We start from the raw sequence: 18,736 nt of genomic DNA, 5'->3' as shown, positions 1-18,736 counted from the left end.
CACTGCAGGAGAAATTCAGATTTAAAGTCAACATCCACACTTGGTCCCTTGGAACTACTGTGAAGCTGTGTCCTCTGAATCAGCTTGCCAGCTAGGTCCATCTCTCAGGTCTGGCAATCCTGGTCATTTGATGCTCAATGGGACAGTCATGCTTCCCACAGTCTGCCCAGACGGGACCATTCCTAAGGATTCCCCTCACTTCCCATGCTGTGGTCACACAGGTTACTGATTAGGAGTCAGGGGCCTTCAGGTTAACTTGTATGGCCATACAGAAGCAGCTTGCTATTGATGCCTTGGGCTATCCACAAATGCCTGGGACTATGTTCTTAAGGTCTTGCAGAGGAGTTATCCACCTTTTCCTCTTCCACATGGACTAAAGGTTTTCTGGGCTCCCAAACACCCCTGAGCCAAGTTCCTCTTCCACCTGCATCAGTCTGTGACCCACAGAGCTCTCCGTCCCCTCTGATCATGCACAGACCAACCCAATCATCACTGCAGAGGAGAGGGGCAAGTTGGTGGAGGCTTTGGCTTTGCCCCTAACAGTGTGAGTGGAATCTGTGAGGATCCAGAGGGCACCCCGGTTTAGTCAGGATCCTGGAAGTCCTGTAGGTGGGCTCAGGTTACCCCTTATGATGCAGAACCTACAAGCTGGGGAGAGAAGACGGCACATGGGGTAGCTTCAGGAAATTGAGCGAAGGAAGCAGAGATGATCAGGTTACAGCCTGCCCCCCTCTAAACCTCATAGGAACACCAGAGGTAGGCACTGATAGCCTATGCCGTGATCAGTGCCAGGATATCATTCAGGCTAGCCTGCCTCCCAGGCTGAGTGCAAGACCATGAATCGCAGGTGAGAGGAGAAAGCCTGGTCTGGACATCTAGTGGAGAGGCTGGCTCCCAGGAGTCCTGCCTCGGGGCACCATATAGCTCCCAGTCATTAACTCCATAACTCACAAGGAAGGGATCAGGAGTCTGCTAGGATCCCTGAGGACCTGAGAGTACTCAGGACCCCAGCTCAGCTATTTCAACCATGGTATGGAGGGGAAGAGATGTGACTTTTAGTAATCCTGGAAACTACACAAAGGGGACCAACCCAAGGGCATCTGTGGTCCTAACATGAGAAACCTTGAATGATCCTCCTAATCTAAGAGGCTGAGGTGCAGAAGGTCAGCATGCATGGCCTTGGAGGGACCTGCTAACCCTTTACTAGTGTTCATGACAGACCTTGCTTGCAAAGCTACCAGATCAAGGACATGGAAAAGAGAAAGAATGACAGGGAGAATGGAGTCCCATGTCCAAAGCCAGACACATGCCTGACCCCATCTAGACAGTGCAGACAAGAGAAAGGGTGCAGCTGAGTCCTTGCCTATGCTGTACAAGCCTGGGGAAGTGACACCCCTCCGTGGCCACTCGGCTGAGCATTTGAAAACTCCGGGAAGCTACCAGCCTCTTGTGTTTAACTGCAGCGCTCCTCTTTCATGAGGAGAGTGTAGATCAGACTGATTAATGTGCGCTGTTTGTTTAGCCTCCTTTCATTTCCCTGAGACAAAATAATTATCCCGAGCTTTAGAAGCAGCCTCGTCCATGGCAGTCCTGTGTCTGTCGTAGCAGCAGCTTCCTTGTGTAGACAAGGGAGCCAGTCAGGGCACGGCAGCACCCAGAAGAGTCCTCCTGTGCAGGCACTGCTGAAGAGGAGGCCCGGGGTAGCCAGGAAGGGTCTGGAGTGGCACCATGGAGGACCAAGGGACTCAAAGCTGCCTCGTCTTAGACGGGCACAGCTTCCACTCACTCACCCCTGGAGCTGCCACCCCAGACCCTCCCCTCCACCAGCCCTACAGCAGAGACCAAAAATAGGACCATGCCTGCCCAGGGCAGGCAGAAAGATCACTGCAAACTAGAGACTTTGCCAGAAGGGTTTCTGGGGTCACAAGAGTTGAGGGCACCTGAAGATGGATTCTCTCTCCTTGTCCCCTAAAGTCCCATTCCAGCCAACAGCTAATTCCAATCCGATCAATCAACGTCAGGGTTGAGCCACATGGGACGACAGAATGGGTAATTTTCTCAGGAAGCCTTTGATGAAGGGAAGCCTGGCTCACAGGGTTGTTGTGGACACTGCAGTGGCTCTCAGCGGTGCAAGCATGCCTCCTCCCTGATACTTTCCTCATGTCATCCATGGAGCCCACACTACTGCCCACAGGTCAGACCTGACCCTGACCACAGAGAGACTGATTTCACAAGAGCTTCCCAACCTGAGTGGGCACTCAAATCAGCAGACTGTTTATTCCTCAATGGTTTGTTTCTGCATCTGTTACTTCCCAAACAGGGTGGCCAAGAGTCACGGCTTGGCCTCAGACTTAATGGAGCTTCTGCTAGACAGAATCCTAGAAACAGCTCCAGGCCAGCGAAAGTCTGGTGTAGGAACAGGATCAAGGAAGAGTCCCCTAAAGGAGAGAAGTCTCAATTGAGCACTGAAGGGTACAGAGGGAAGAAGGGATGGCAGGAGTCAGGAAGGGGTGCAGGAAACAGCCACAAGCAGGTGCAGAGGGGTCTGGCTGGCAGCAGCAGCTGCTGGAAAGGAGATTGTGGCTGAAGCCGGGGTAGGAGGGGGAAGGAGCACAAAGACACGAACATAAAGGGCCCAGACAGAAATTATGAGTCTGGGCTTTGTCTCCCCAAACAATGGGGTCAGTGGAGGGAGAGAGGAAGGGAGAGGAATAAAGAAGAGGGATGTTAAGTGGGTCCTTCTGGGTACTACACAATGTGAGGAGCACTTGTGATCGTAGACAGCAGTGATGAGGGGGAAAGAGGAAGGGAGACTGGGAAGTGGTCTGCTCAAGACTCTGGGGTGACATTCGAGTGGCCCAAAGAGTGTAGCTGGGGCCCTCCCTTGTTCCTTGCTGAATTCAAGGGCCACTGGAATGCCTCAGGAGACCTCATCCCACTGCCCATTGCTCCTGCAGGGTCTGCCCCGGTCCCAGTGGGTCTGGCAGAGATGGACTGGTATAGACAGGCAGCTCCGGATCCTGTATTTCTCCCTCTAGCCTGGAGGGCTTCTGCTAGCTCCTCGTTGAGGGCCAGAAACTGGCTGAGCACATCCAGTTAAGTGTGATAAGGAGTGAGCTGTGACTTGGGCTCCGAGCTGGAGTCCTCCCTCTGGTGAGCAGCTGGGGTAGTAAACAAGCGCCGTGCTCTGCCACTGCCCAAGCCAGGCAGCAGGTGTGCGAGGTTACTGTGTCCTCAGACCCGGCTGGGGCTCCACTGAGAAGTCCTCACTTGGCTGTGTTCGTGTAGAAACTGTGGCCTTCCAGTGTTAGCTTCAAAGTGACTTCTCTTGAGGAAAGTAAAATCTTTGTGCTTCTTGTTCATCAGAATTAGACACAGCCACTGGCTTAAGCTCCTCTTTGGACATGAAGCTCCTGTCCCGCCCTCATCAGCCGTGGGGATGGTGGCTGCAGGGCTCTTGGGCACTGACACCTGTGGGGACTCTACCTCCTGACGGCTGGAGGAAATGACTGCCTCCACTCGCACTGGCATCATGACCCGCCTCTGTTGATCTATCCCATCTCTGAGGCACTTTTGCCTTGAGCCTTCCTGGAACCTTTGTGTAGCCCCTTCCCTATCAAAAAGCCCCTTATCTTCTGGGGAGGTAGGCATATCCCGAAGTATAAGTAACACAAACTGCAAAGACCATGCCACTGTTCTGGGGGACAGACACCCCCAGTGGAAGCTACCTGGGCAAGGAGGTGAAGAATCATGTCTAGAAGGCTGGTGTCTAAGCTGAGTTGTGGAGCCGGTGAGGTAGCAGGACGCAGAGTTATGGCAGATCCTCATGGTGTGGTCCTGGCACCACTGTCAGAGTGAGGAGGAGGTGAGCGTAGTAGGTGGCCAGGCTGCTGAGCCTGTGGACTGGCAGAGGAAGTGTCCTTCCAGCCGCTGTGTAGGTGGAGGCCGATAATGTTGATGAATTGTAACATTGTTCTCAGCCTATTCTGAAAGGTTTCATGCCTGGCACAGAGAGGGTAGTATGAATGATACCTAGGTCTCTAGTTGGGTGACCGAGGTTTCAGGAGGGAGGAGGGTTGTGGGGCCAGGATGAATGGTGGCAGCCTAGGTCCTACTGAGGTGTCAGGGACAGAAGGGTGTAGGTCACTGAGAGAAGCAAACATTGCCCTTCCCTGCCTGGCTTAGAAACCAAAATGCAGATCATACATGCAGGATTTTCCCCTCAGGATGAGCAGTGTGGGTCCCTGGAGGCTGGGTAAACACGAGACTCTTGTCTTTATTGACTGGGCAATCAGCACAATCAGTGCACCTGCCTGGGTGTGGTCAGGCCGCTCTGAGAAGTACTGTGACTCAGTGCGGTGGGGCAGGGACCCAGGATGGACGTATTTTGGTGGCTGTTGGCTCTGCCAGAAGCTGCATCGTGGACAAGCCGGAGAACTCTAAAGCTCTGACCTAGACCCACACTGCCCCAGGAAGTCTCTCCAAGTGTCCAGGGGATTGTCACGGTAACTCGGTAAACTGTTCATTCTGAAAGTTAGTGAAACGGTCTATGCCTGGGTTCCCGACCCTGGCTAGAGTTCTGCTGGGGCACCGTGGGGTAGAACATACAGTCTGTTGCTCAGGAAGCTGAACCATGGTCAGAGTAGGCTGCATATGAATGAGGCTTCCCTGCTCTTCTGCCCTGCTAGCAACACTGCCCTCTGCCCTGTAACATTTGGCCCCTTTTGTCTTTCCTGGCCTAGTTGGCCCTAGATAAAAGTGAACATGTTTGCAGCTCCTCTAGCCAAGGCTGCTGCCTGCGCATTTGAAGCACACCCCTGGTCCCAAAGGGCTTCACTTACTTCTAGCCAGTGTCAGTCCTGGCACACCCCTTCGTACCAATAAAGCTATGCCCTTCTGTAAACGGGCCATTTCTTAAGCAATTAAGTTACCGAATCAAGACCGCCAGTTAGGCAAAACCGTATACAAAACTGTTTATTCCAAGAAAAAAAAATGTATAGGCAAATGGAATGTGCAGGGGCATTCTTCTGACCCCAAACACTCCATGTAAAACCGATTCCCTGGCTTTCAGAGCAGTCTAATTTAGTAACGGCCTCCCTCCCTCTGTTTCTACAGGTTCTCAACAGGCTTTGGTGTCCAAGCATGGCCTCTTGAGGCAAACCATGAATATCTGCAGGACACTCACCGCTGACTATCCAGAGTCGCGGCTTGCCAGGAGGTGACCCATCCTCCATCTGCCCCCAGCTTGCCCACCCCTGCCTGGGAAAGAGCTGCAGCTGCCAGGGACATCATGTAGTAGGGCCGGCTGCGGCGCCCAGTGAGCTGCGATGGTTTTGTACACGACCCCCTTTCCTAATAGCTGTCTGTCTGCCCTCCACGCTGTGTCCTGGGCCCTCATCTTCCCATGTTACTGGCTGGTGGACCGGCTGGTGGCCTCCTTCATACCAACCACCTACGAGAAGCGCCAGAGGGCAGATGACTCTTGCTGCCTCCAGCTGTTCTGCACTGTACTCTTCACGCCAGTCTACGTGGCTCTGCTGGTGGCTGCATTGCCTTTTGCCTTTCTTGGGTTCATCTTCTGGTCTCCACTGCAGTCTGCCCGCCGGCCCTACTCCTACTCCCGCCTAGAGGACAAGAGCCCAGCTGGTGGGGCAGCCCTGCTCAGTGAATGGAAGGGCACAGGGGGAGGCAAAAGCTTTTGCTTTGCTTCAGCCAATGTCTGCCTCCTCCCCGACTCGCTCGCGAGGCTCAACAATGTTTTCAACACCCAAGCGCGGGCCAAAGAGATTGGGCAGAGAATCCGCAATGGGGCCGCCCGGCCTCAGATCAAAATCTATATTGATTCTCCCACCAACACTTCCATCAGCGCAGCCAGCTTCAGCAGCCTTGTGTCTCCGCAGGGCAGTGACGGAGCCAGAGCTGTCCCTGGTAGCATTAAGAGGACGGCCTCTGTGGAATACAAGGGGGATGGTGGGCGTCACCCCAATGATGAGGCTGCCAATGGCCCAGCCTCTGGGGACCCGGCTGACGGCAGCCTTGAGGACAGCTGCATTGTGCGAATTGGTAGCGATGAAGGAGGCCGGCCACCGGAAGCTGACGACCCCGCTACTGGGAGCCAAGCCAGGAATGGGGCTGGCGGGGCCCCAAAGGGCCAGACGCCCAACCACAATCAGCGAGATGGGGATTCTGGGAGCCTAGGCAGCCCCTCCGCCTCCAGGGAGTCCCTGGTGAAGGCCCGGGCAGGGCAAGATGGCGGTGGCAGCGGAGAGCCGGGAGTCAACAGCAAGCTCTTGTATAAGACGTCGGTGGTGAAGAAGGCAGCGGCCCGCAGGAGGCGGCACCCTGATGAAGCCTTTGACCACGAGGTCTCGGCCTTCTTCCCGGCCAATCTGGACTTCCTGTGCCTGCAGGAGGTGTTTGACAAGCGTGCAGCTGCTAAGTTGAAAGAGCAGCTACACGGCTACTTCGAGTACATCCTGTATGATGTTGGGGTCTACGGCTGCCATGGTTGCTGCAATTTCAAGTGTCTCAACAGTGGTCTCTTCTTTGCCAGCCGCTACCCTGTCATGGACGTGGCCTATCACTGTTACCCCAATGGGTGCAGCTTCGATGCCCTAGCCTCTAAGGGAGCTCTGTTTCTCAAGGTAGGCATCCTCAGCTCTGCCTGAGGACTAGACACCAGCTGCCCCCAAACCTCATGACTCAATGGGCCATAGCCCCTGCCAACCCTTATTCCCTGAATCCTCGCTCCCTTGATGGGGTGATTTTGGAGCCAAAGCTTTTCATGGAACTGAACTTATGGCCCCCAGTTCAAGCACTGGAAACCCATGGGTTCAGGCTGAGTCATCTGACCAGTTTCTCAGATCTGAGTCACATTTACTTATCTGTATATTGGGGTGGGTGTGACCCAGTATGGTGAAGTCCAGATGGGATGGATTCAAAGCCTCTTATACTGCATGTGGTGACCATGATGGCGGTGGTGGTCACTGTGATAAGGGATAGAAGGAGACAAGCCCCATCTCCATCCACACACAGCAGAGACCAGAGTAGAACATGAGTTCAGGCCAGCATACGGGCTCTCAGATCCCCAGGCCAAAGGCCACAGTCAGAGACCTCTGGCCTCACTGGTGCCCCGCTTCCTGTTGTCAGCAGCTGCCATGCCAGGCTCTCTGCCCACCAGTCACTAATTAAAGCGAATCGTGATTATTTCAGCTAATTTGGATGCAATTGGAGGTTTCAGACCATGGTAATTTGGTCATTACACATTATCTTCGATGGAGCTGGAGACACTCAGTGTCGACTTTTTGTTCTCTATCTAAAAGCCAGTGCTAGTGAATTCAGAGTTCTCTGAAGATCATCTGAGTGTCTGATGCAGATGGGACTTTCTGTCCTGGGGGCAGCAGCTGTTTTGCCTGTGCTTCTCCCCTTAAAAGTGAGACTTGACTAAGAGGCTGCTTTAGCGGGGGACCCCAACCAGGGCAGGTTTCTCCCACTTCTGCTCCAGTCTTAACGAGCCCAACCTGTGCAGGAAAATACTGAGCCAGTGCTTGCTGAGAGTAAGGGCACACTGACTCCATCTGAGTCTGTTGGGGACAAGGCATTCACTCTTATGCCCCATCCTGGGATGCTCAAGGTCTCTTGCATGGTTCTGCCAGAGTTATGGTCCCCAGCTTTCCAGTCACAGAGACACAGGTCTTCTGACACAGTTCCAGCCTTCCTATTCTGACATATGGTTCATTTGTATTGCATTTGTGGATATATTTGTCTTGGTGGCCAGAGGAGCCTTCTGGGAAGGAAATGTCGTTAGTGGAAAGGTGTGTCCTCTCACCTGTGGCGGGATATGAATGGCTGTGAGCCTAGAGACGCCCCACCCCCAGATGACGACCACTCCACACCTTCCTTCTCATTTGATACCCTCAGACAGTTCTAACGACAACTGCCTTCTTTGGACAACCCTTTCCTCTGTGGCTCTATCATTAATGTTCTTTTTGTCTCCCTTTACCTTGTGGTTTTCAAACTGGTCAACAGATATGTTGCCTCATTCCATTCCAAAACTTTCTGAGCTGGCCAGTATGTTTTTCATGTCAAAATTTGTTTGTAACATCTCTTAACACCTTGACAGGTCTCAGAACCAACTTGTCTCTGTTTTGTTTTGTTTTCCCAGACAGGGTTTCTCTTTGTAGCCCTGGCTGTTCTGGAACTTGCTCTGTAGACCAGGCTGGCCTCAAACTCACAGAGATCCACCTGCCTCTGCCTCCCGAGTGCTGGGATTAAAGGCGTGTGCCACCTCTTGTTTTCTTACAGCTGAAGTTTGGGATAAACCATGTAGCCAGCACTCTTTACTTCTCAAGGTCCCCCTACTATCAACTCTGTTTCCCCGGAGAGTGTGATCCCACAGCCTCCATTTCTACCCTGCTGGTAAACCTCATCCTTGTCCCAGCCCAGCCCTCTCCCCAGGGCTCATCTTTGGATCTGGCTGACACCTGAGTACATCTCATTTACTCCTGAGCAAGCTCAGCATCTGCCCCGCCATCCTCACCCAGGTTTTCCATCCTGAAGCCAGAAGAAACCAGCCACCTTGACTGCACCTTGAGCCTGCTCAGTTTATCCCAGGTTCTTCATTTCACTTTCGAACGCCCTGGGTTCCAACTTCGCCATCTTGGTGAACCTCCTCTCTACATTTGCCCACTGGGGACGTGGCTGTCTGTCTTTCTCCAGTGAGGCCTCCTCCTCCTTAGGTCTGATTCCCCTTTCTGCCCTTACCGGACCACCCGAGAACCCTCCATATCTCATGCTCTGCTGGTCTTAGTATTGCCAAGCACAAGCTGGTTTTCCCTTCATGGGCTCCTTGACACCATGTTCAGGTATTTTTTGGACTGCTTGTCCAGCCAGATGCTGCCTTTGAGAGCAGAGCTGTGTTGAGTTGGATTTCAGGTATGGGTGTCTTCCTGACACAGAGGAGGGCCACGTCCATATGGAGGAGCTAGGGACACTGGGAGTATGCGGCCAGCCGTCCCTCCCTCTGCCACCTCCCTCACTGGGTCCTGCTCTCCTGGTTTATTTCCTGGGTTCCTACAGAAATGGGCCTCCCCATGAGGGAATGGGTAAATTCCCTTTGGCCTCAGCACAGCAGAGCTAATCCTGAGCACCTCTTTTACTGACAGTCTGTGGCAGCAGGCCTAAAGGGCTCAGCCTCTGTATGATGGTTTGTTTTTATAAGAGAAGCACGCAACTCTGCAGGTCCTGAGGACACACCATAGGAATCACTAAGTCCCAGCAAATAATAAAGTGGATGTTGTCAAGATCACACCCCTGTTAAGAGGGAGGCTACTGTGTCAGCAGGGTCAGCAGGGATGCCTTTGTCCTCGTCCAGAACTCAGCACAGGGCAAGGGATCCTAAGGGAGAGTCTGACAGATGGGTGGCTGTTAAAAAATCTTGACAAAGACTCCAACAGCCTAGAAAGGGGCAAAGAGCAGCATGTGGAGGCCAACAGAGCTAATGTGTACCCATCTGAACGCTGTGAGCCTTAGTTTGCCCATCCATGAAATGGTGCACACTGAGCATGTGAGGACGCACTAAGCTAAGTGTCTGTGGCAGAAGATTACCGTGGGAGAAACCTGCTGCCTGAGGAGCACCGGGTCAGCCATAGCATGTGCTCCTTTCAGCACTGTGCATTCTTTAAAACTGTGCTTTGATAACAAGATGCATCAGTGGCCCATGGTTTTGCAGGGCTAATTCCCAGAACAGGGGTGCTAGATCACTGCACCTTGGGTCTGGTATATGGGCAAGAACTTAACGAGCAAGTTTAGAAACAGCCCCAGTCAGGGCCACAGAGCCTTCCAAATAGCCAGACACTCACCCAAAGGCACCAGGAGGACAGGCATGCGTGCTGGAGGGGGAGGTGGAGCTGCAGAAATCCAGGAGACAGGACTGAGAAGACTCAATTTCAGCAGCAAAGGGAGAGAACACTGAGAGGCCACTCTTGTGTCCTTAGCCACAGGATGAACAGGAAGCTTGGCTCTTGTGGCCTACCTCTCTGGGAAGTGCCTGAGTCTGGGGTTCTAGGGAGGGCAGCTGGCGCTCACATAGGAAGGCGTGCATCGATAGAGACCTCTGAGGACAGGCCCGCAACAGGCCCTGAAGAGTGCACAGTTGAGGGCTCTTTTCGAGTGGTCTCCAACAGTTAGGGGGTGATTAGGGGCCTGGGGGCAGCCTCAGTGGTGGGAGGGGAGGGATGTGTGGCCTGTCTCACCCCCAGAGTCACGGTACAGACAAGCGCTCATTCTTGTGCTCTCACCCATAAGGAGGGGCTGCTGAGTTCTCTTTGGAGATACAATTAAGATGCCCGTTTTTATGAAGCTAGCATTAGAGATGACCCGCCTAAGTAAATCAACTGCTTGTTGAGCCAGGCCCACCCAAGGTAACTCTACCCTAGTAAAGAAAGGGTCAGGTTTGGGGGAAGTGGAGGCATGAAGGTGTGAAGAAGCTACTGTGGAAGGAGGGGGAACTCAGGATGAGACCAGCCTGTGCCAGGGGCCCCACACGAAGGACACAGGCCAGAACTCTGCCCTAAGACCAAGGGACTGCAGGAGACCATGTCCTATAAAATGCAAGAAGCACCAGGCAGTGGTGGCACATGAAGGCAAGGCAGTTGGAGGTCAACCTGGTCTACAGAAAAGTTCCAGGACAGCAAGGCTACAGAAAGAAACCCTATCTTGAAAAACAAAACATCAAAAACTCATGAAGCGATGGACCATGCTGCCAGATGGGGCAAAGGTAGACCAGTAGATGGCTGGCAGTCTCTAAGGCCCTCCAGTGGGCGCTAGTTTTGATTTCAAATTGGAGGGTCAAGAGGTCAGGTTGAGAGTGTGGCCAAAGGAGAAAGCAAAGAGTCACTAAATGAGAGTGGAGAAAGACTTAAAGGGGGTAAAGAATATGGCTCATGGTTGAGCACCTACTGCTTCATCATGAGGACCAGAGTTAGGAATCGCAGCACCCACATTAAACATCTCCAGTTCTGGCTTCTGTGGATGGACACACACACACACACATACACACACACAAACAGAGATTATGATGATGATAAACAAATATTAAAAAGGCTGAATGTTATGCTGGGCATGGTGGTACTTACTTGTGATCCCAAAACTTGAGAACCAGAGGCAGGAGGATTGCTGTTAGTTTGAGGTCATCCTGATTTATGTAACAATTTCCAGGTCAGCTAGGGCTACATACCAAGATTCTGTCTCAAAACAAAAAACTTTAGTCATGTAGGTGGATATTCCAGTCACCTAGAGATGCCAGGGACTGGGGAGGAACTTGCCTGTGTCTTGGTTCTCCCCCATAAAGCCTTGTACAGATTGCAGCCAACCATGTAACATTATAAGCTAATGTTTTCTTTACATATCTGCCTCTAGAACCAGCCAGACACTTCTAGAAGCAGGGCGTGCCCTATCTCTACCCAGGCCCTAGAATCTAGCCAGGCCTGGCACAGAGCAAGATGGCGAGAGCTTGAGCAGAGCCAGGGTTCCTTTGCACCTGGAGCAGCAATGGCTGGCTGGTAGCAACACTGACACCCTGCCTTCCCCCAGGTGCAGGTGGGAAGCACACCTCAGGACCAAAGAATTGTTGGGTACATCGCCTGCACGCACCTGCATGCCCCACCAGGTAGGCCACAGCCTGGGGTTTTCTGGGGGTGGGTTCAATACCTGGGCCCTGGCTGGGGTCCAGGCCAAGGGTCATAGTCTGGCCTCTGTCCTGTCTGCAGAGGACAGTGCCATCCGGTGTGAGCAGCTGGACCTGCTTCAGGACTGGCTGGCTGATTTCCGAAAATCTACCTCCTCGTCCAGCACAGCCAACCCGGAGGAGCTGGTGGTGTTTGACATCATCTGTGGAGACCTGAACTTTGATAACTGCTCTTCTGGTGAGGCCTTACTCCTCCCCCTCAGGTCTGAAGCTTCAGTCAGGGCACACGCTGCAGGCAGTCACAGACTACAGCTAGGTAGTTAGAAGAACTTCCGGTTCCTCATGAGTGTGTGTGGGAAATTTACCAGGACTTGTATGTCTGCCCCACACTCAAGTCCTAGCATGGAACAACCCATACATTGAAAAAAAAAAAAAAAGAAAGAAAGAGCACAAAGAGATGCCCTAAAAATGAACCCAGAACAAGGGGAAAACTTTCAATGAGTCAGTGGTGGCTCAGGGGTTAAGAGCACTGTATGCTCTTAGAGAGGACCCAGGTCCCATGCCCAACACCCACATGGTGGTTCACAACTGTCTGTAACTCCACTGTCAGGGAAGCAGTGACCTCTTCTGGGCTCTGAAAGCACACAGTGCAGACATACACGCAGACAAAACTGCCATACACATGAAATAAAACCAAGACCAAACATTTTAAAAAGCTGGCTCAGCAAGTAAAAGCACCAATCTGATGACCTGCATTCAGTCCTCAGGAAAGACACCCCCCCTGTGTTTGCTGTGCCATGTGTAGCCCCCGCGCACACACACACACCCTCACACTTGTAAATATTTTAAATAGAGAAAACTGCTGGCTTAGACGACTGGACTATGCTAGGCATGGTGGCCCATGCCTGCAGACTCAGCACTCAGGAGGCTGACAGAACTGCTCAGAGTTTGAGACCAGCTTGGTCCACACAGTTACTTCTAGGCCAGCCAGGGATACAGGAGTCCTCATCTCAAGAAACAAACAAGCAAATCAACCTCTTAGATAGAAGAATGAAAGGCGACCATCGTGAGGTTTTAAACTGACTTGAATCTGCACTTATAAAGACCTTCTTTGGGGTTGGAGTAGCTCTGAGCCTTCCTTGGCTGGGAACCTCATGGCTCTGACTCCCTGCAGGAGACTCAGCTCCCACAGGCTACTATCGGTAGGGTGAACATGGAGCCTGTGAGTGCAGGTAGGCCTCACCCTCAGAACAGACCTCAAGGTCTCACCTGGAGTCCATGATGGTACCCTCACCTGATGGCAGCAGGTAGAAGCTGTTTTAACCTTTCGTGGCCAGGGCATCTCCACAACAGTGGCAGTTCCCGCATGGGCAAGGAGAGTGCAGTGCCCAGCATAGAACACAGTAACCAACACAGGACCATTTTCTCTCCTTGTGTGGGACAGCAAGACTGTCACATTCAGCACAGGTCTCTGTCCTGGTCAAGACACTCTTGGCACAATACTTACAGGAAGAGGCCCTAACCCAGTGCCCTTCCTCCAGCCCAGGTGTCAAAGAAAGACTTTACAGGTCTGGTGAGTCAGCAGGACACATGGTTCTCCTCCCCAAGGGTCAAGCATCCAGATCTGTGAAGAGCAGGGTCCTAGCTGCAGTAGCATTCCGTCCCCACCAGCAGTCTGCTATGGAATCTGGGAAGGCTTGGAGGACACAGATCAGTGTGTTAGGGCACTTGCTGAGGGCAGAGAATCAGTGACACATGGACCACAGTACAAACCATAGGACCATGGGAAGCACCATGAGCCTAGCGTGGCTGACCCGGCATTCCTCTCTCCGCCCCCCCCCCCCAGATGACAAACTGGAGCAGCAGCACTCACTGTTTACTCGCTACAAGGACCCCTGCCGCCTGGGGCCCGGGGAGGAGAAGCCCTGGGCCATTGGTAAGCAGGGGGCTGGGCTCCCCATGGGCTTCCTAAGAAGGGGATGTGCCCTTAGGCAGCTGTCAGGAGGCCCCCAAAGTCCTGGTGTCTGCCTAATCCCTCCATGGGGACCACCCTGGAGGCCAGCTGGACCCTGCGTCAGCCTCCACTCTCTTCTGTCCCCAGGTACTCTGCTGGACATAAACGGTCTCTATGATGAGGATGTGTGTACCCCTGACAATCTTCAAAAGTAAGTGCCCGTACCACTGCGGGCTCACAGGGACTCGGGGGTCCTAACAAGCTCCCAGGCCTTCAGGAGGCATAGAACCCTTACTGGGTTATAGAGATGGGGACTGGGCAGGTTCCAACAGGAGCAGCTCACTCAAGCCCCTAAGGACTTTTGAGTATCAGGAAGCTCTTACACAGGAGAGAGGACAGATGGATGGAGGCTGTCACCATCTTCATACTCTAGAAATCTAAGAGGCTCATGGAGCCAGGATCTAGACTCACACTGAAAACAGCTTCTGTTAAGTACAGTTCACATAGGAAAGAAGCCAGCATTTCCAGGATCAGGTCAAAGGTCAAGCCCTAGAGAGCTGCTGGGTCTGTGAAAGAGTAGGGAGCCCATGACCTCTACCCACCAATCAGATAGAAGGTGAGAGAACACAGGTTGATTGTCTTGACAGGCAGTTCTACCTAGGTCAGCCTCATCCTTGAACCAAGTGAGGCTTCCATAAAGGACACAGCAGAAAGGCCAATAGCAGAATGAATTTATAATTCACAGCCTGAGACTGCACAGAGCCACTGCCATGGCTCCTTGCAGCTAATTTGAGCCAATTAATTAGATTAGAGACTAAATTTGAAACATCATCCTATGCAGAGAAAATTATCTTTTCATGAGATGATGATTAAAAAATGACTATCAGTAACTCTCAGATCATTGATGCTGGAATTAATTATCAAAGCAAAAGACAGTAATGGATTATATCTTTGAACAGTTAACAATGCTCTGAATGTCATTAGCGTATTTATCTCAAGGCTGATAAAAACCTGTAGAAAGCCATGTTTGCCAGCCTGGTCTCTCCAGTGTTAACCACCTGGAGGCCTGGCCAGTGTCTTCCATGCCAGCCCCTGGCCTGAGCCTGCTCTCGGTAATTGGGGAGGGGTGGCCTATAGGGTTCCTCAACTCTCCCAGGGTTCTCGGGATCTCGGGCAAGGCTAACAGGAACTGTGCTGGGCATGGAGACAACCCATGAGTCTCCTGGGATGACGCTGAGAAATGGGACCACTGCACATTCCCCCAAGTCAAGGGCCATAGCAACCACTCATTTTACAAAGAAAATAGTGCTCAGAGGTTTGGTGACAAGCTGGGTCACATCAGCGTAAGGACAGACCAATAAAGTAACTGAGACCTCCTCCAATGTAGTCCTTTCTTGGTTCCCTTAGCACCATCATCTTAAACAGTGATGAGGCTTCTAGAAAATAAGGTCTCTGAGGCTCAAACAGGCTCCTATTGGATCAAAAGCAAAGAAGGGACCAAGAGAGGAGCATTCCCAACATGGCCACAGCCAGGGATGCCATGACCAGTACAGAGTACAGACAGTGGAGCGGGAACTAGTTAGCTCGAGGTGGAGACAGCCTGTGACAGAGGGCGGAGGGCCTAGGCCCTTTGTGGAGCCGCAGACAGGAAGATCATAAACCCAGGTTTGGTCTCCCCCTTTCCCTCTTATGTTGTGGAGAATATGGCTCTATGGCTCAGGACCGCCATCAAACTTCACCTTGCTTCCTTTCTGCCTGACAGGGTCTTGGAGAGTGAGGAAGGCCGCAGGGAGTATCTGGCCTTCCCTACCAGCAAGAGCCCAGGGGCTGGGCAGAAGGGGCGGAAGGACCTGTTGAAGGGCAATGGCCGACGTATCGACTACATGCTGCATGCTGAGGAGGGGCTGTGCCCTGACTGGAAGGCTGTGAGTCTGAGGCTGGGCCCTGTAGTCCCATATAGTATTCTGAACCCAACCCCCAGTCCCTGCTCCCTTAAAAGGAGAGCCAGCATTTTCACAGCCTGAAACCCTCCTGATACCCTCTGTATAACCCTAGTCCAGTTGGTCCCACATCTGGAGCCTCCCACCCCAAGCTGTCATTTCATGCCCCTAACACTCCGCTTTACAAACACCCTCTCTGGTCTAATCAGAATGTTTTCCATCCCTTTTCCCTCAACCTAGGAGGTAGAAGAATTCAGTTTTATCACCCAGCTCTCCGGCCTGACCGACCACCTCCCTGTGGCCATGCGGCTGATGGTGTCTGCAGGGGAAGAGGAGGCATAGACCAGCCATGCCACTGGCATCTCAAGAAGTGGGGCCTCTGCCAGCCCTTCAAGCCACAGCCATGCTTGGGCTGTGTCCCCTCCATTGTGCACCTAGTGCTGGGGGAAGGAGGGCAGGGGACAGGGAAGAGCCCGTCAGTCCCCTGGGAGCCTGGAAGCCAGGCTGCTCTGTGCCTCTGGGCCATCTCTAAGAACAGAGGACTCAGGCCAGTCTGGGAGCCCCTGGCTGCCCAACCAGTGCCATTCTTTCCAATCACGATTTTCTACAGATTACACAGCACAACATAGTTTGTAACCCGAGGGTTAGTATGATGACCGGGTTTATGTACTCTTTGTAATTCTTCTCAAGCTTTGTCCAGGGTTCATTACTTTTGTCTGCTGCCAATGTTGTCTCGCATGCCTGCACCCTCGCACGCACGCTGCCCGCATGCCATGTGCCACACTGTAGCACCCAGACCCCTTGCTCGGGCCTCACCCAAGGCCAAACTCCAAACACAATCAGAAACAGCCAAAGAAGCACTTCCTGGGCCCAGCTGCCAGCTCTCCACCTCCAGCTTGGTGGGGATGTGAAGGCTGTCATTACCGGTCAGCCCAGGGCTCTTCCCAGGGTCTTGCATTCAAGGGCGATTACATTTTAAAAAGAAAACAGAAAATGCTGAACACAAAATCACCCTTCACTTAGGGTCTGTAAGTCACTGGGTAGAACTGTGCTCTTCCCCAGCCCACACAGCAGGGTCCAGCTGGCTCTGGCCACCCCAGCAGCTCCTGTAGGGAACTAACAGGGGCTGCGGGGCCGTAACAAGAAACCAAGAGGGCATCACTTTTTTTTACACAAAGGGAACTCAGAACATAAAGGGGGGAGGGTTGATTTTGAAAACGACAGGTTTGTAGTTTCTTCTATTCAAGCCAACAAGTCTTCTTCTACAGGCCCTTTGGGCTCAACCTTTGCCTGAGGACTTCCCTCATCCATGTGTGGCTGAGCTCAGGAACTACTTGCCTGCCCCCAAGTTGGGCTGCAGCTCTGGCCTCTTAGGCCCACTCTCCCTCAATAGCTACTCTAGTCAATGCCATGTCTAGGAGGGTACCCTGGATGAAGTGGCAGGAAGCCACGGTGTAGAGAATGGCTTCTTCATCAGTTAAGCTCAGGTGGCCAGCCACCAGCCACTGCTTGTTTAGGTAGGAGTGATTCCAGATGCATCCAGAAGCCACTCTTGCCACTGTGTGAGCAGAGCCAGCCCCACGCTCAGCATAGTAAGGCTGCTAGAAGCCCACTGTTTTCCACCTGCTCCTGCTCAGGTGCCCTAGACAGCACTGACTGCCCACCTACCTACCTTCAGGGACCAGAGGCTGATCCCTGGCTATAAAGGGAAGATACCTGTCTCAGGGTCCTGAGCTCCAATTTGAGGGACTGTTTCTGACAACCCCACTGGTCTCTTCAAAGTGCCCTATCTTGTATCCAGCCCGGCTCAAGGCCAACTCTGCCTGAGGATGGAGAAAGCATCAGGTCCCTGCTGTTGGGACCTCTAAATGCTGGTGCCCTGAAGCTGTGCCTTGTCACCCATTAAGTAGCAAAAGGGATCACAACGAGGGGCATATATCCAACAGGGTGCCAGGCCCTGTGCTGGGGGGTGATCCTTCAGAGCACAGGCAGCTTGGCATTAGGGCGTGTTTAGCTGGTGTCATCCATCTGTCCAAATCTTTGGGCCTAGAGAGCCCCACCCCATTCTCCAATGTCCAGAGCCAGGGCAGCCTTGCTGGGTTCTCTGCTGTGCCCCTCTTCTGCCAGGGCCTGGCCTTCCGGTAATCTGGGAAGGCCTCATGGAATCAAAAGTCCCAGTCAGTCCTGGAAGAACCAGGATTCTGCTCATGCCGGGTACCACGGGCGGCCCAATCCCTATACCAATGGCACTGTGCACAAGGAAAGTAGATGAGGCCAAGGCCAGGGTCCCTAAACCTGAGCCAGGGTAACATGTCTGGAGTCAGAGCCACATGCTTCTCTCCTTCCCAACTCCCAGGGCGGCCTTAGGCAAGTTGTATCGCCCTGTGCCTCTGTCATCTTCTGTTACAGACAGGTTCTGGAGTCCCAAGGAGGGACAGCCTGCCTTCCAGCTCCCCCACACATCACTCAGCACTGAGGCCATACCATCTGCCACACATTTCATTGTGGTTTGCCTATGGACTCAGGACTTGTGTACTGCCAGGCCTTTATAGTCCAACTTCTAAAAAAGAGGCATTGCCAGGATTCCAGATTCTGTGACAGCTAAGGCCTAGACAGGGGCAATCATAGGGATCACTTGACTCCCAACTGCAGCTCTGCCTGCCTGGGACCCCTCAAGGGAAGCGCTAGGTAAGTGCGTTAGCTTAGGAAAGACCATTCATTCACCTTTATTTGTCCAAACCATCTGGAGTTCTAAGTATGAATATTAACCTTGATGCTTTTTAACTATTGTATTAACTTGCTCAGATTTAGAAATACTGTTTTAAAAGAAAAAGAAGAAAACTTTTTTAATTTCTGTATTGTATCCTCATGGGACATTAGGGGTTTTATATGGTAAGATACCTAAGGTTTTGGTAAAACATTATCAAATATATATCCAGACGATTCTTCCCTAGAAGAAAAACAATCTTTATGCCTGATTAAAAAAAAAAAAAAAGAGGTGGATTTTTCCTTTATGGTGCTGAAAGGAAGGATGGAGAATGAAGAGAAAATAAAACTGTGAGGCTCAAGGCTCATGTGCTGGTTCTGTACTGATGTGCACGACAAACTGGGGAGGGCCTACAGACTTCCAGAGTTGATCCCAGCCTAGGGGCTTTG

The 18,736-nt window shown here is 52.4% G+C and overlaps 2 protein-coding genes across 2 annotated transcripts in view; one reads left to right on the top strand and one right to left on the bottom strand.

The window, feature by feature from the left end:
- Positions 1 to 18,648, top strand: part of Smpd3 (sphingomyelin phosphodiesterase 3) — an 83,553-nt gene extending 64,905 nt beyond the window's left edge. Inside the window, exons 3-9 of the mRNA XM_057753300.1 lie at positions 5,116 to 6,644; positions 11,593 to 11,668; positions 11,769 to 11,924; positions 13,533 to 13,622; positions 13,788 to 13,851; positions 15,403 to 15,565; positions 15,821 to 18,648. Of these exons, the coding sequence (XP_057609283.1) occupies positions 5,328 to 6,644; positions 11,593 to 11,668; positions 11,769 to 11,924; positions 13,533 to 13,622; positions 13,788 to 13,851; positions 15,403 to 15,565; positions 15,821 to 15,922 (1,968 nt within the window). The 5' untranslated portion in view covers positions 5,116 to 5,327 and the 3' untranslated portion in view covers positions 15,923 to 18,648. The remainder of the gene's footprint in view (positions 1 to 5,115; positions 6,645 to 11,592; positions 11,669 to 11,768; positions 11,925 to 13,532; positions 13,623 to 13,787; positions 13,852 to 15,402; positions 15,566 to 15,820) is intronic.
- Prmt7 (protein arginine methyltransferase 7) overlaps positions 13,068 to 18,736 on the bottom strand; it is an 86,925-nt gene continuing 81,256 nt past the window's right edge. Inside the window, exon 19 of the transcript XR_009055723.1 lies at positions 13,068 to 13,382. The gene's annotated coding sequence lies outside the window, so the exon portion shown is untranslated. The remainder of the gene's footprint in view (positions 13,383 to 18,736) is intronic.

The sequence above is a fragment of the Chionomys nivalis genome, chromosome 21, assembly GCF_950005125.1.
Source record: "Chionomys nivalis chromosome 21, mChiNiv1.1, whole genome shotgun sequence".
In the NCBI taxonomy this organism is placed as follows: Eukaryota; Metazoa; Chordata; class Mammalia; order Rodentia; family Cricetidae; genus Chionomys; species Chionomys nivalis.
This window is presented reverse-complemented; position numbering and strand designations above follow the sequence as displayed.